The sequence below is a fragment of the Aptenodytes forsteri genome, unplaced genomic scaffold, assembly GCF_000699145.1.
Source record: "Aptenodytes forsteri isolate BGI_AS27 unplaced genomic scaffold, ASM69914v1 Scaffold54, whole genome shotgun sequence".
Classification (NCBI taxonomy): domain Eukaryota; kingdom Metazoa; phylum Chordata; class Aves; order Sphenisciformes; family Spheniscidae; genus Aptenodytes; species Aptenodytes forsteri.
In genome coordinates this window covers 5,736,904-5,751,351 of record NW_008796044.1, presented here as the reverse complement: position 1 = coordinate 5,751,351, position 14,448 = coordinate 5,736,904, and the positions used below count along the sequence as shown (strand labels likewise).

General features: G+C 36.2%; 1 protein-coding gene across 3 annotated transcripts in view; it reads right to left on the bottom strand.

The window, feature by feature from the left end:
• Positions 1-14,448, bottom strand: part of GABRB2 (gamma-aminobutyric acid type A receptor beta2 subunit) — a 180,857-nt gene that overhangs the window by 16,838 nt on the left and 149,571 nt on the right. For 2 of the 3 annotated variants that reach the window (XM_009285716.1, XM_009285717.1), the window contains 3 exons: positions 5,725-5,862; positions 4,364-4,516; positions 2,998-3,242 (listed from right to left, as the gene is read on the bottom strand). In XM_009285716.1, coding sequence (XP_009283991.1) covers positions 2,998-3,242; positions 4,364-4,516; positions 5,725-5,862 — 536 coding nt within the window. Of the gene's footprint in view, positions 1-2,993; positions 3,243-4,363; positions 4,517-5,724; positions 5,863-14,448 lie in introns of all 3 variants that reach the window. The other variant, XM_019473825.1, reaches the window with a different exon arrangement.

The following is a 14,448-nucleotide window of genomic DNA, read 5'->3' as shown; positions in this document are numbered from 1 at the left end:
GGCATATGACATGAATACAACATGAAACTTAAAGAAAGATTTGGCCACAGTTTCACCTGGAATAGCCCGGAGGAAGCTCTGCAGCCAGCCTGACAGCGTTTGCTCAAATGGAAAAAACAGGACATTCTCCTCCCGAGTCACCAAATCTCCAAGGGTTTACATTGGATTCAGCAGATACCACAGTTATGGAAGAACAGCTTCTGTTGTGCTTCTGCACTGTTTTGTAAGCTCTCTAGTATCTTCTGAGTAACACTGAGCAAAAACAGAGAGACTACCAATGCCTGTGCCTGCCCTGGAATCTCTCCATACCAGAGAATTCAACAGCATAAAGGGAGTATGTATTAACTTCTACTTTGATTTTGCAAGTAGTTGTGGATGGAAGGACTAATCAGCACTTCTCCTCTCATCACCTTTTGTTGTTTAGAAAAGTTATAAGAGGCTGTTACAAAAATTGGTGTTGGAATCTGCAGAAATCTAGAACAGATTTGCTGGTCTATAATGTATAAACAAAGATGCTGCACTGCAAGCAGCAGTTCCAATAACTATTCATCCGCCTTTTTGACAATATCTATGATGAATGCAGCAGCAGAGCTGTACAGAAGTTTTCATCCTCATGTTTTGAGGTTTATTACTCATGGCATTCATTAATCTTGTATCACATAGTATCTGAAGTCACAAACATAAATTCATAGTATTCCACGTAGTGATACAATAGGAATCTAGTAATATCACAAAAGAATACTCATACTTCGTAAAATTAGTCCTTCAATGTTGGATCCTAATTAGAGATGGAGTGTTCATTTGGACCCATTTCTAAAATATTTGGGTTTTCATAGAAACCTGCATCTGAACCAAATTCAGCAGTTCAGACACATTTTTTTTTTCTTGTACATGAAAATAATTATATAATGTTTGTCCCCCTTCCATAGATAAAAAATTCAGGTCCATTAAATATGAATCTGTTTTCTCGCAACTGGTCAAACAGCAAGAACAGCTGTCAGCTCCTTTCCTCCTCCCCAGAGCAGTCTACACACAGTACGACGTTTTCTGATCACTACTCTTTTCTGATCCTCTCCTATTTGATTCTCTATCTATTGCTTAAGGGATTGCAAACCTGATTATCAGATCAGAGTGTATCTGGATACCAGAGCAGAACTGCCATAGGCTATGAACCATGCTGGCCTGGTATATTAAGCAAAAGGCTCAGTATAAAAAAATATAAATAATGTAAAGTTGTTCCCAGTACACTTTGTGCTAATCCTGTAGGCTGGTGAATTTCTGCAACATTATTGGGAAGTAATTTACTTTGCTTACTGGATTGGATTAGTACACTAAGTTAGTGATTTCAAATTCTAGCTCATGATTAGCAATTTGCCACTAGACTTTGGCTATTCTGTTACATGGCTGAAAGATCTAGTGTATGAAGCAGTATACAGAAAATATCTCAAGTGAAACAGTAGACAAAAATGTACCTTAGCTAGTGGTTATACTCTGACACCTATGGACCTTACATTTCCACTGATGTTAGAGGAAAGACTTCAGGTAAACACAGATCTAGTCTCATAAAATTACCTACAGGGTTTCATAGTTAATAAGTTTGATTGTTTAAAGGGAAACTGAGTTTTAAAAAATAAATTTGACAAATTAAATAAAAGGTTGCACCTTTTTTTACATTGCTGAAAAATCACCAATAGAAAGAAAAAGATTTTACAGAGTCTTCACAAACTTTACAATGGTAAAATGTGATCTATGGTACCATAACATCAAAATTAATCTCCTCATTATGCATTTGCCTTCATTCATGTTTGTCTCAAATTAAAAAAAAAATAAAAAATTAATGAATGGGGGAGATCTGAGCCATGACAATATAATCCTCCTTCCCCCCTTCTAAAAAAAAAAAAACCCCCAGCCTATAAAACTGTTTTATGCTATCAACACGTGATGGATTTTTGTTATTCCAGCAAATATGGAACAAAATGTTCTTCTGTCCACAAGCACACTATGGTAGTGTAAAGTTCTGTACAAACATGAGAAATTCCACCACTAGAGCTGTATGAAACTTATGTTTCCACTTCACAAATAATCACTTGGTTTTTTTCTGATTTAGATTTTTTTTTTTTTAATTCTGATTTTGATTTTTTCCCCTTGGAGTATCATGCTGAATTACAAATTCAAAAAGCTTCCCATGAAAAAAAAAAAAAAAGAAATTAACTTTAACTTTCCAATTTTGCATGTGTGTGAAAGTTTATACTTTTCACATTGAGTACATTTTAGCATTCAGCCCAGATTTGCCACTGTGTGAATCTCATCTAAAATGGTCAAAGTGAAAAATGACAAGTGCTTTGTGATAAGTGCTCCATTTTCATTAAGCATAATGGATACTTTTCCCAAAAGTGTGTATCTTGGCAACTGTATTTTCCGCCTCAATTCTCCATCCTCAGGGGACCATTTTTAGATTCAAAATTAAGTGCACAGCAAGTTGATGCTTTATTTCTGAGCAGTTTCTCATGTAGTCAACAGTATCCTGGGCCATTATATGTTGAAAATATACAAACTTTTCAAGCTTTAAACACTTCTGTAGCAGATATTTCTTATCCAGGTTATCAGAAAGATTTATGAAACTAGGTTAAATTTAGGTTTTATTTCCAGCGTTCCATACAGCTCTTACTAGAATATCAGCTATAGCCATCATTTTGGATTTATTCCTTTGGAAACTGATTAGACATATTTAACTCTACATCCTGACTGAGAAAACATCTCACAGTAAAGCTTAACTGAACGCATGCTTTAGAAAAACATCATTCAGTCTTCCAAGCTAGAGGGCAGCATTCATTGCTGAGGTGGCTAAGTACACTGCACTGCAGAGCTAAGACAAAATCATAATAATCCCACTCCACTCATTTTCTACAAGAAATTACATTTTAAAGCTCTGTCTGGCAGAAGTGAAAGTCTGCCTTGCTTGGGCAATGCTAAAAATATATCCCCGTTTCAATTTACCTTATTGACATCCATTCGCAGCTTCTCATTGTTGGCACTGGCAGCTTTTTCTGCCGCTTTCTTTTGACGCTGAGGCCCCCTGCCAAAGAAGATGTAGTTGACCAATGCATACTCCAGCAGAGCCATGAAAACGAAGACAAAACAACCCATAAGGTACATGTCAATGGCTTTCACATATGGAATTTTGGGAAGAGTCTCTCGAAGATGGGTGTTAATTGTTGTCATCGTGAGCACAGTTGTGATTCCTGGAAAAAAAGGATTGACAAGTCTATTGATTGAATTAATTTTCATTTTCTAGCATAATAGCTCATAACATTCAAATCCTAGAGCTGAAAAGTTCTAGGATATTTTTTTTCCTCGTGGAAAAAAAGCCCACCCCCAACCTCTGTCTACATTCCTTATCTTTGTCTTTACTTTTTGTACCGCAAAGAAGATTACACCTGTAATAAATTGTGTTCAATCAAACAAACAGTAGTTGGATTCTATGAGTATGTTTTTAACAAGCTAAACTGTAACCTTCTCTAACGAGTCTCAGTTATAAATTACCAGCCTAGACTCACTGCTATCTTGCCTTCCTCCACCATTTTCAGGATGTCTGCAGTCTTGAATTGTTATGGGAAAATGCTACACAGAAAGGCCTGGTAAAACTCAGACAGTATTCTATAAAGTTAAACTGTCAAATTCTCAATTGTATCTTTTATGGTGATTTACTTATTTTATCTATATGAGAGCTGTACTGGCAGGAATCAGTCTGATTTATATGAAATTTGGCAATAGATACTCATATTTATTTTTGTAACGTGCTTGGATCCTCTGATGGGGGAACAGTATAAACACACACACCGTATTAGCGATGCGATATAAAAGTACTCTAGAGATTAATTAGGGAAATGGTTTTGCTTTTAGAATGTAAGGCAACAGTAAGGAAAAAAGCCCTCAACTTAAGGAGAAGTTAGCTATACAACCCTAGTAAAACTTTATTTAATTCATACCTGAAAGGAAAAGAAATTTATAATCCATAACACAGTACTGAATGTGTATTCTGGACTGCCATGAGCAAAAACAAACTAAATGCGTTCTCTTTGGAGAAAAAGAAGCAGTAAAACAACAACAGAAAATGTTGAGACAATTAGGCTAATTCTCGTTACAATGATAATACAGTTAGCTCATTTAGACATGAAATCACTTTAATTTTTATTTAAATTGTGATGATTTAAATGCCGATTCGCATAATACAAAGCTTAACAAGCCAGACATAAAAAGATCTAACAGATTTATTTTTCAAATCATGCACTATTCACTAAGCCAGAAGCTAGAAAAAGCATTCAGTTAATGCACACTGCATGAGATGTGTAAAAATGCCTACCTAAAGCAACTCTTGCAGCTGAAGCGTCATAATTAATCCAGAAGGAAACCCAGGACAGGATAGTGATTAGAATAGAAGGCATGTAGGTCTGCAGAATGAAGTAACCAATGTTTCTCTTGAGTTTAAAGCTGAGAGACAGCCTTGGGTAGGCACCTAAAAAAGAATATTTGGTATGGCCATAACTTACTTGTATAAAGCCCGAAAACATTTTTCTGTCATTTTGGTTTTATTGTTTCACGCAACATAGAGTAGACACAAAGTTGAAAGATCCAGGATAATCAGCTGCAGAATTTTTAGCACGAACTGGGATTAAATAATCTTTTATTCTAAGGGTACAAGCATGCTCTACGCGCATATCTGCTGGTAATCATAATATTCAACAATCAACAGCCGAAACACATTTCAGAGCATCAAAGCTTAGAAATGCTTCTTCTCGGACAAGCTGCAGTATGTCTACTTCAGTGTAACCCTTATTCTAACCTTCTCTCCAAGCAACGCAACACTTGCCCTTTGTCACTGGACACGAGAAATATTTTGGTGTATGAAACACTTGTTGAAATAGGTGCCTAGAGATCACTGTTCAAGTCCCATTTCTGCTTGGTTTTGAAGAATTTGGGGTGCACAATCCTTCTGTACTCCCTCCAAAGATGATTTCTATCCATACTTAGAAAGTGAGTTTTGAAGATTTTTCTTTTTAACACACCTAGCAGCTTTCTTAAGTAGGTAAAGAACAGCAAATAGTAATAGCGCAACCCAGCTCTTGTCTCTCTTGAATAATTTAATGTCATTGAAACGTTCTAGTTGTTTCTTGTTTCGTTTTTTATTTTATTAAATCCAATCTTATTTTCTACTCCTCCTCACAAAGCATCTTTTCAGCCTTCAGAAAGTCATATGCTTGCTAGCACAGGCTAAACTACATATCCTGTGGAACAAGGATTTTAAATGTTTTACAGCAAAGACAAAATAATTAGTCTAATACATCCACAGCTTGGCACAAGGAACATCTAGAAATAGTGAGAGAAAGGTTCCTAAATTTCCTACAGGCTGGGTTACTTCTTGTTGGGTTTAGGGCCCTGAGGTATATAAGTGGCTTAATCAGTTTTCATAGGAAAACAGAAAATACAGCTTATTTGACTGAGCCTTAATATGACAGACTACCGTATCGTCTTCATATGCTAGTGAGTGATGCCTTATACACCGTGAAAGCTGTAATAAAAACAGCTCCTTTCAAAATTCACAGTTGCTGCTTTAATTTATTCCTGTTTCTAAAATTCTTGCTCAGGTCCTGAACTTAATTGAGAATTAACCTGTTTCTAAAAGTCTTCCCAGTGAATTCCCCTTTTAGCTTCCCCTCCACAAACCTGTAGAGAAAACAACATTCTTGGTGATAAGCTTGTAGTCTACAATGGAGAACTGTGGCAGTTCGATCTTTGTCACTCCTGTGACTGCATTATCACCCCCACGCCAGTAAAATTCAATGTCATCTGTTGTATAGCCATCTATAAAAACAGGAGTAAACAGTTAAGATACACATCATTTCTGACATCATTGAGAACAGTCCAGAGAATTAATTCTCTTCAGAAATATAACTTCAAATATATTTCTAAAACTAAACCGTTAATAACATAATAGATATAAACATACAGACAGACACAACTAACTAAATAAAATTTCAAATGGCAATCCTAGGTGTATTTTAATCTTTGTTTTTTTAAAGAGATATTATATCAATATGTTAATAAAGCAAACGTTTAAAAATAAATTAAGACTACACACATCCCATATATAGATAGTAACTGTACATTCAGCTTATGGTAACTTCTGATCCCGAGGCTGGATAAAACAGCCTGGGTTTGCTGTAATTTCAGCCCCTGGGCTGAAACATCAGCACTGGTAACAAAAACATGACCAGGTCACCAAGCGAGGCCTGGAAGAGACGCTCTTCTGTCTTGAGCAACATGATCAGCATAGGAAAGAGGACAGTAAGAGTAATACGGGTAAGAGAGAAGTTCAGTGTACAGTTATCTCATGATATTTTCCTCTGTATGCCATGTAGTTTATAATCTGACTATGGATGAAAAGGACAAACTGTAGTTCAAACCCATTTCAATTTTACTTGTAAAACCAGCATCATTCTTTTTCTGAAAATGGCTTGAATGCAATAAAAGACAGCCACATTCAGTGAGGCCCTTGTAAAAAGCAACTGTAGCAGATGCAACAGCCATCACGCTGGCAAAAACACACCCACAAAAAAACAACCTAAGGAAAAAAAAAATCCCACCACCCACAAAAAAAAACCCCAGAAGACGGCACGTGTTCACACAGTCATAAAACTTATGCATAATATATGAATCTGGGTTCACCAAATTGCAGCTGTGTTAACTTGCATGCTCCAGAGTTGGTATACAGAACTGATCAGTAGACATCAGAAATAAATCTGCTACAAAACCAGGCAATAAGATATTCAGGAAAGTTTGTAGCCTTTTAAAGGCTTTTGTTGTTGAAAATTGAAAATAAAAAGAACAACTCGGAGACAGAATAATGACTATGACCTTTTGGGAAACTGACATAATAAAATGATATATACTTGACCTTGATTTTAAGTTCTTACCCACAAAGGACAAAATTATATAATAAACACCATTTTAGAGTGTTCAAATAGCACTTAATTTCAAGGAATAATGCAGATTATGCATTTTGTGATAACCTAGAAACTATAAAACTGTTTCCACGCATCACTAATTTTTGATAATCCAAGTATAATCCAGATGCACAGCAGTAGCAGAAGGCAAACAAGTTTCAAGATATGAACCCAATAATCTGTAAAAATATAATAAACACCATTTTAGAGTGTTCAAATAGCACTTAATTTCAAGGAATAATGCAGATTATGCATTTTGTGATAACCTAGAAACTATAAAACTGTTTCCACGCATCACTAATTTTTGATAATCCAAGTATAATCCAGATGCACAGCAGTAGCAGAAGGCAAACAAGTTTCAAGATATGAACCCAATAATCTGTAAATACACTGAAACAACCATAAAAATCTATCTAATATACAGCAAGTTTTAAAGTATTTTGGTAGTTACATTCTTATAGCATATTGATAACAATTCCATTTTTTTGTATACGCAACTCTCATTCTGTTTTTCATGGGGCTAGCAGCAAATCTAAAGTAGGGCAGAGGGCAAGAAAATGGAAGACTAATTTCAGGAATCAGAGCCATTTCATTCATACAGGACAGATTTTGAACAGCTCATCAACATCAAGAATTCAAAATGGAACCCGCTCTTCTTTCAAAGTTGCTGACATTGACAGCAAAACTGATGAGAGAATAGATTTTTTAAATTTTTGTGAAATAAGTTCTTCCTTAATCTTTCCATTTACCCAAAAGTTCACTAGCTTTAGCTGATGACATTAACCAAAGAAAAAAGAGGCTTCTATCTTCTACATAAGCTTCAACAGTTAAGGGAGAAAAAGCTCTACAATGTGTAATATGATATGCTTTTGACATATCCAGAACTCCTTAAGAAATAGAGTTTAAATTCACATCAACAAATAGCTTACATCAATGGTCACTGATTTGTTCCCTCTCATACTTTCTCTCGTTTCACCAAGAGGAGAATCCTCAAAGGAATAACTGAACATAATTTGGACTAATAGCTTCCCATAATATTTAGCTTCCCTCCTCTGTTTGGACAGTGCCATCAAAAAAATTGGCTAAATTCCTCTATACTGAATTTTTGTGAAACAAAGAATCTCATAGATATCATAAACTTTGCATTTATTTTATGTTACTTGTTCAGACTCTAAAACATGAGAGGTCTGAAAAAGAGCCAAGATTACTGCTATCTGTCAGTAGAAGGCCTATCCTCTGTAATCAAAGAAGCATTAACCGTGACTCCACAATCATACCGATGCTTCTTACACACTTTGTGATACAAAGTATGTTCAAATCTGCATTTTTAATCAACAGAACTCATCAGCTTTGAAATTGTCTCATGAAGATCAACATGTAATTGATCTTTGCTTTTCACTTACTGCAACTTTGCGTAGGAAAACCTTTAGCACCCCTCATAGAATTGTCTCAGATAAAATTTACAGCACAAAATTGTTGCATGTTGACCAAGAGATGCTGTATTTAGAGATAAGAATAGTTTTAGTACAACGCTTTCCAACAGCTAAGCAAAGCATCCTTAGTTCAGCCAAGACTGTTAGAACTGATTTTGAATTGTTCTATAGTATCAGTTAAATTATTTCAGAAGAGTCAAATTACAGACTTACCCAGGAGATTGGAATTGTTTTGTTCTCATGAGAAAATAATGTATTTTGCTGCTTAATTATGATTTTCTGAGACTGATTAATTATACGAGAGCCTCCCTCCCTATCCCTCATTTCTTCATTTAACCTTGTTCTATTTCCTCCACAATATAAAGGTAGCAAAAGGTACACGATGGAAGAACACAATACTTGAAGAGTTTCTTTCCTTCCAAAACGACCTGAAATACTGAGGCACTTCTAAGTATTGAACGTTTTAAGAAATGAGGAATACTTGTACTTAGCCACGTAATTGAGATTACCATAGTTTCTGAACTAATAGACTTGAGCTGTGAAATACAACTTTAAAACCTTTGACAATATATTGTAATCTTTAATTTAGCTTTCTTATGTTCATTACTTCTTGTGGTAAAAGTTTGTACCAAGTTCTGGCTCTGACACTGTTAATGTAACACCTCAGTAACTCCTTTCCTCCTCCCTGGGTTGTGGGTGTGAATGTCTCATCCTGCCTGGCCCCATCCTCTGGTTCTCCAGTGGATACCTGTAAAAGCTGTGTTCCAGCAAAGGGACTTTGTTTTTGCAAATTGTTACTTACCACCTGAATCTGCTAATAACAAAAGCTGTTGTCATGTTCCCAAATACTGCATGGAAAGAAGGCTCTCTGCCCTTTCCGAGAGGTACACAGGACCATTACACCTGTTGGTATACCTTCTCCCAGTGGAGAAGCAGTTGTTTATGACAGGAAGGGAAATTGCTGTTAGCATTGGAGCACTGGCTGTTGACAAGTTGTTTCAACTCTCTGCAGGATACTAGATTTTAAGTACCGCTAGGTCTGCTTCATTTGCTTTAAAAGGCACTTTTCCAGGAAGATCAATGGTACATGGATGGAGGTCATTAACGATTGTGTTCATGGCAAGACAGGCCCACTTCAATAAGACTTTTAAAGAGAACACATTTGTTTCAGTATTTGTGTGAAGCACAAATCCTTCATTCAGTGCGGAAAGTTCTTTGGTCATTTTTCCAAGGGTTACATGGTATGAAGAATATGCGCAGATTCTGCAGACCTGAAATTCATTGGGTTGTCATGATACCTTTTACTTTTCTGGTCACAAGTCTATCTTCAGAAAAGAGGCATACAGCTTACTTATGTTTCCTTGTCTATCACCACTTCATATTTGTCAAGTCTCACTCTAGGCTTTCAGAGAGAAAAATAAAAAAAAATCTAAAATAAAATAAAGAAAAATGAATAAATTGGCTGATACTGAGATGTAAAAGCAAGTATATGTTATGAAAAATATAAAAGAACATCCTTAGAAAGTTTAGAAATAATGTTACATACCTTGTTGTGAGGGTTCACCCTTACTTTGTGATACTACCGAGTTTTGCTGATGTTCTGTCTCAAATCTGCCCTGCCCTCCAACAGCAAGTTCCAGATTCTAATGTCATTTACTGAACTCAGTGGGATTAATCAAGGTAATTTATTTAATTTTGAGGTAATTTAACTGTTAAACTTCATAACTAATAAATCAAACTTTTATTTTTCTTTCTGACAAAATAAATGTTAAAATGTTACAGCAAGAAAAACCCCCACTTTTTTATGTAAGAGAAAATATGTTTATAAAAAGCCCAAATGGCTCTTTATTTTGTTTTATTTTTTTGAACATCTGTTAGTAGAACTTTTCTTCCCAACCGCCTATACACGGTTTGGCCTTGAACCATCTAATCATACCATGGTTCACGCAGGAAAGAACTCCAGGATTTATGTTCCAGCAGACAGCCAAATGCACCAGCATTCCCCCCCTACCAGGAAGATGGGGTTAAGCTTCTCCCTTTATTCGCACAGCCTTAATACTAAGCAAACATCGACAACTACTTCTTGAGGAGAGCTGAACTACTTTGAAAATCGCACCCAAAAGTTCAAACCAAAGGTTCCAAAATATGCAGCTGTGGGCTGTTTTAGGGAGACTGTGCAGAACTCCCTGCTGCTTAAGGTCCTTACTCTGGGGAAATGCTAAGCTGACACTGTGACACTGAATGACAAGGCTTGTTAGCAGGTATCGATAAGAAGAATTTCAGGAAGTCTCTTCAAGCTTTCATTAAAATACTTCTCTCTCTTTCCAAGAAGGATAAATTATCCCATTCATTTCATAACATGGAGAAGGAGAGAAAAGAATATTGTAGTCATCTGCAAATGAATGCTATTGTGTGCTGCTAAAGTACCCAAATATAATTGGATATAAGTCTAATATCCGCAAAACATCTGCCAGAAGAGAGAATGGGCCTATTCATGTCTCTAGTGGCTGTTTTACAGATATTAAAGTCCAATTACCTGTGGCTATAATAAACTCTGTCTGCAGGTATTTGGGACTCAAAACAACTCTACTTACAAGTTAAAATTATTTAAAGACCAATCAATTTAAAATAGTAACAAGCAGTCAAGAAAGAATATTCTGTGGCTCTTGACAAGAAAAAAGGCAAAATTAATGAATGTCAGCTCAATATTTCTGAATTATCAGATCACGTCATTAATGTAGAAAGTATAGCATACTAAACCCAAAAATGCTGCAAATCATTTTTGCAAGAACCTGAGTTTAGCACAAAACACTATTTGATTTAGATTGTAAAAGAACTATTGTTTTCCTATATATTAAATTGTATGTAGCACTGCTACCAGAACAGAGAATCCAATTGATTGCTTTTTCCTAAATCATTGATATATCAGCAGCAGCACGATTTATTTCACATTCAGAAGGTTCAATTTCTCATCTCTGTCATGCATCACACATCGGCAGTCAACCAAATCAATACATTGTCCTGGTAATATGGCACCAATCCTGAGAGAAGCAAAGCATTCTCGACTCCCATTAACATGGACAGGGAGTTTATCATTGCCTGTACCTTCAGGGAATGACAGATGATGAAGCACTGTAGAAGAAAAATAAACAACTAGTAGAATATAAAATAAAAAACTCTTCATGCAGAAACTACAAAACCACCTATTTTTTCCCAGTCTATTTAAGAGAAGTAAAAATTCGGAAATTCTTTAAATACAAACAACCTAAAATGAAAGCCGTAGCATTACTGGCTGAGCATGAGAGTATCTAGTCACAAGACAGTTATCAGAAACACCACACAATGGAAAAAAGGAAGCCAACTTTTCTAAAAAAGTCGGGACTTGTCAGTAGGATTCACTGTCTCACAATGCTTTTGTTTGTACACAACAGCTGGGTTATATTTTAGATTGATATATAGATACATACACACATCTATAGCATGCACACTATGTAGGAATTCAAGTGGTCCGTATTACTACTACTGTGGTAGCACCTGGAGACTAAAGATAAGACATTTGTTGATTTGTGGAAAAAAACAGTGACATAAACATGCAAAACAGTGAAAATGTGGCTAAAACAGAGAGAGGATTCTGAGGCCGTGCATTAACCTCACTCTGCTCTGAACCATCAGCAAATTGTCTGAGCACGGCTGGAACAGCATTGGGCAATACGTGCATACAATCAGCATCACATCCGAGCTAAGGAGAACTACTTCAGCATTAGCAATGAGACAAAAGGATCCTGTTGGGAACAGTCTTAATCTGCTCAAGCTTATCCAAAATAGTGTCCCTCTAGTTACATCTTCTATCAGCCATTCTGAACATTGTCAGCATGGAAGTACGATGAAGCACAATTTGGCCATTTCAACGAGATTTTTGCTCAGCAGGGCTGGAGGCTCAGTGAAAGCTGGCATTACACAACCTTTCTGATCACCTGAGGTATTTGTCTTTTGCTCACCAATACAAAACACATGAGAACTCATCTTACAGCAGGTTCTGGAATTAAATACTATTATAAAGCAATCATTTACAAGAAGAATAGCATATATGTTGTGAAGAATAACACAGTTGCATTATACCCATGGCATTTTTGAAAAAAAGAAAAAAAATCACAAAATTACTTTACAATACACAAAAGTCTATGGACTCATAGGTAGGGAATGAGTACCAAGCTACTTAATCTCTCATATCTCTGCCGCTATCAATTGGATTTTCTTTGCCTAGCCACTCACAATATAGTAGCTTCCCAAAATAAAATGGAGAGAACTGATGGATGATGTCTATACCTGAAGACTGAACGTTTTGATTAAGAGTATACAAAATACTCTTAGCTGACAGTCTTAAGACACATTAATTTATTTAAATGCAGGCCATAGACTATCAGACTAATTGAGAAACTTGACACCTACAGGCCCTGTACCATGAGATGAATGCTATACAGAAATATTAAATAAACAGTTAATCCTGTTTATATAACAGATCATAGAACACCTTTAGTAGCAATATCTATGCATTTTATTTATTTTTAAACATAGAACCACCAATTTCTCCTTTTTCAAGAATTTCTTCAGCAGCTTTGCATTTGCACAGAGCAAACAGCAAAATTACTTATAAAATCATAAGTAACATGCAAAGCATATTTTGAAATTCCGAAACCCTTCAGAACACTCAATCTTGGTTCACTGCATCACTTCATTCTTCACCATCCACTTATTCATTCAAAAACATAGCCAGAAAGAATGTTAGAAGTGTTTCTTTGAATTTGCAGAGATCTTCAAAGCTGAGAATACAAGTCACCATATACTGCAGTCAATGGGATGATACGAAGGGGAGAAGGAAAGTCAGAGTTTGTGTACTGCTGAACGCATTTGGCATCAGAGAAACTGGGAAAAGCACATTGTACTTGTTTCTCTCTCCTCTTTCTTCACCACCACCCCCCACCCCCCAAAAAAAATCTGTCTTTCTGCATAAAACATTAAAATTCTTCTTACATTTAACTTCAATGACTTTTTCCCCTAAGGCTCTGAGTATTTAGACACAAAAGAGGATGTACAATTTTCTGACTGCAGTGAACTCAATTGATTTTTAGATTAAATTGGTAACATTCTCAAAAAACAATCATCTTCAAGTTATACAAATGGTTCCTTACTGGAGAGAGTGGGGTGGGGAGGAGAAAGAAGGGAAGAAGGAAATGTGACTCCATAATTACTGTAGGACAATACACAGCTATTAAAAAAAGCTGTTTTGATGGACAAGTAAAATTACAAAATTGATTCCAGGACTCAGAGTAGGCTTTTCATGGCATTAGCAGAACCAAGTTTAATTTTCATGTAGGCACTTCAGGCTGATTATTGCTTATGGTAAGCCCGGTAACTTATAGAATAGGTGTCCTGGCGCAACCCATTAAATGTCATTGCTGGTTTTTTTCCTAATGATTTCAATGAAAATAATTTGTACTTTAGGGCACTTGCTGCAAAGTCCTTTCATAAGTAAATTTCCACTGTTACAATGCTTCTGGGAAAAGAAAGAGAGATCAGAAACAGATAGGGAGAACTGTATCAGTGCAATAATATTCAAAAATCTTCTAGCTCCTAGAACTTGGCAATTTCTTGCAATCGTTCTGCTTCCATAAGCTCAGTTACTCCCACCAGTATGAGTAATCTAAAAAGTTATTGGATTCAACACTGTGGAGATCCTGCAAGTCTGAGTGTTCCTCATATAACAGAGAGATGAGTATATGCAGCACAGTGGTGCCTGGTGATATGAAGCTAATGATGCCTTATTAGCCCAAAGCAGGTCTGCCCTGGTTTCGGCAGGGATAGAGTTAGTTTCCTTCCTAGTAGCTGGTACAGTGCTGTGTTTTGGATTTAGGATGAGAAGAAAGTTGATAACGCACCGATGTTTTAGTTGTTGCTAGGTAATGCTTACACTAGCCAAGGACTTTTTAGTTTCCCATGCTCTACCGACTGAG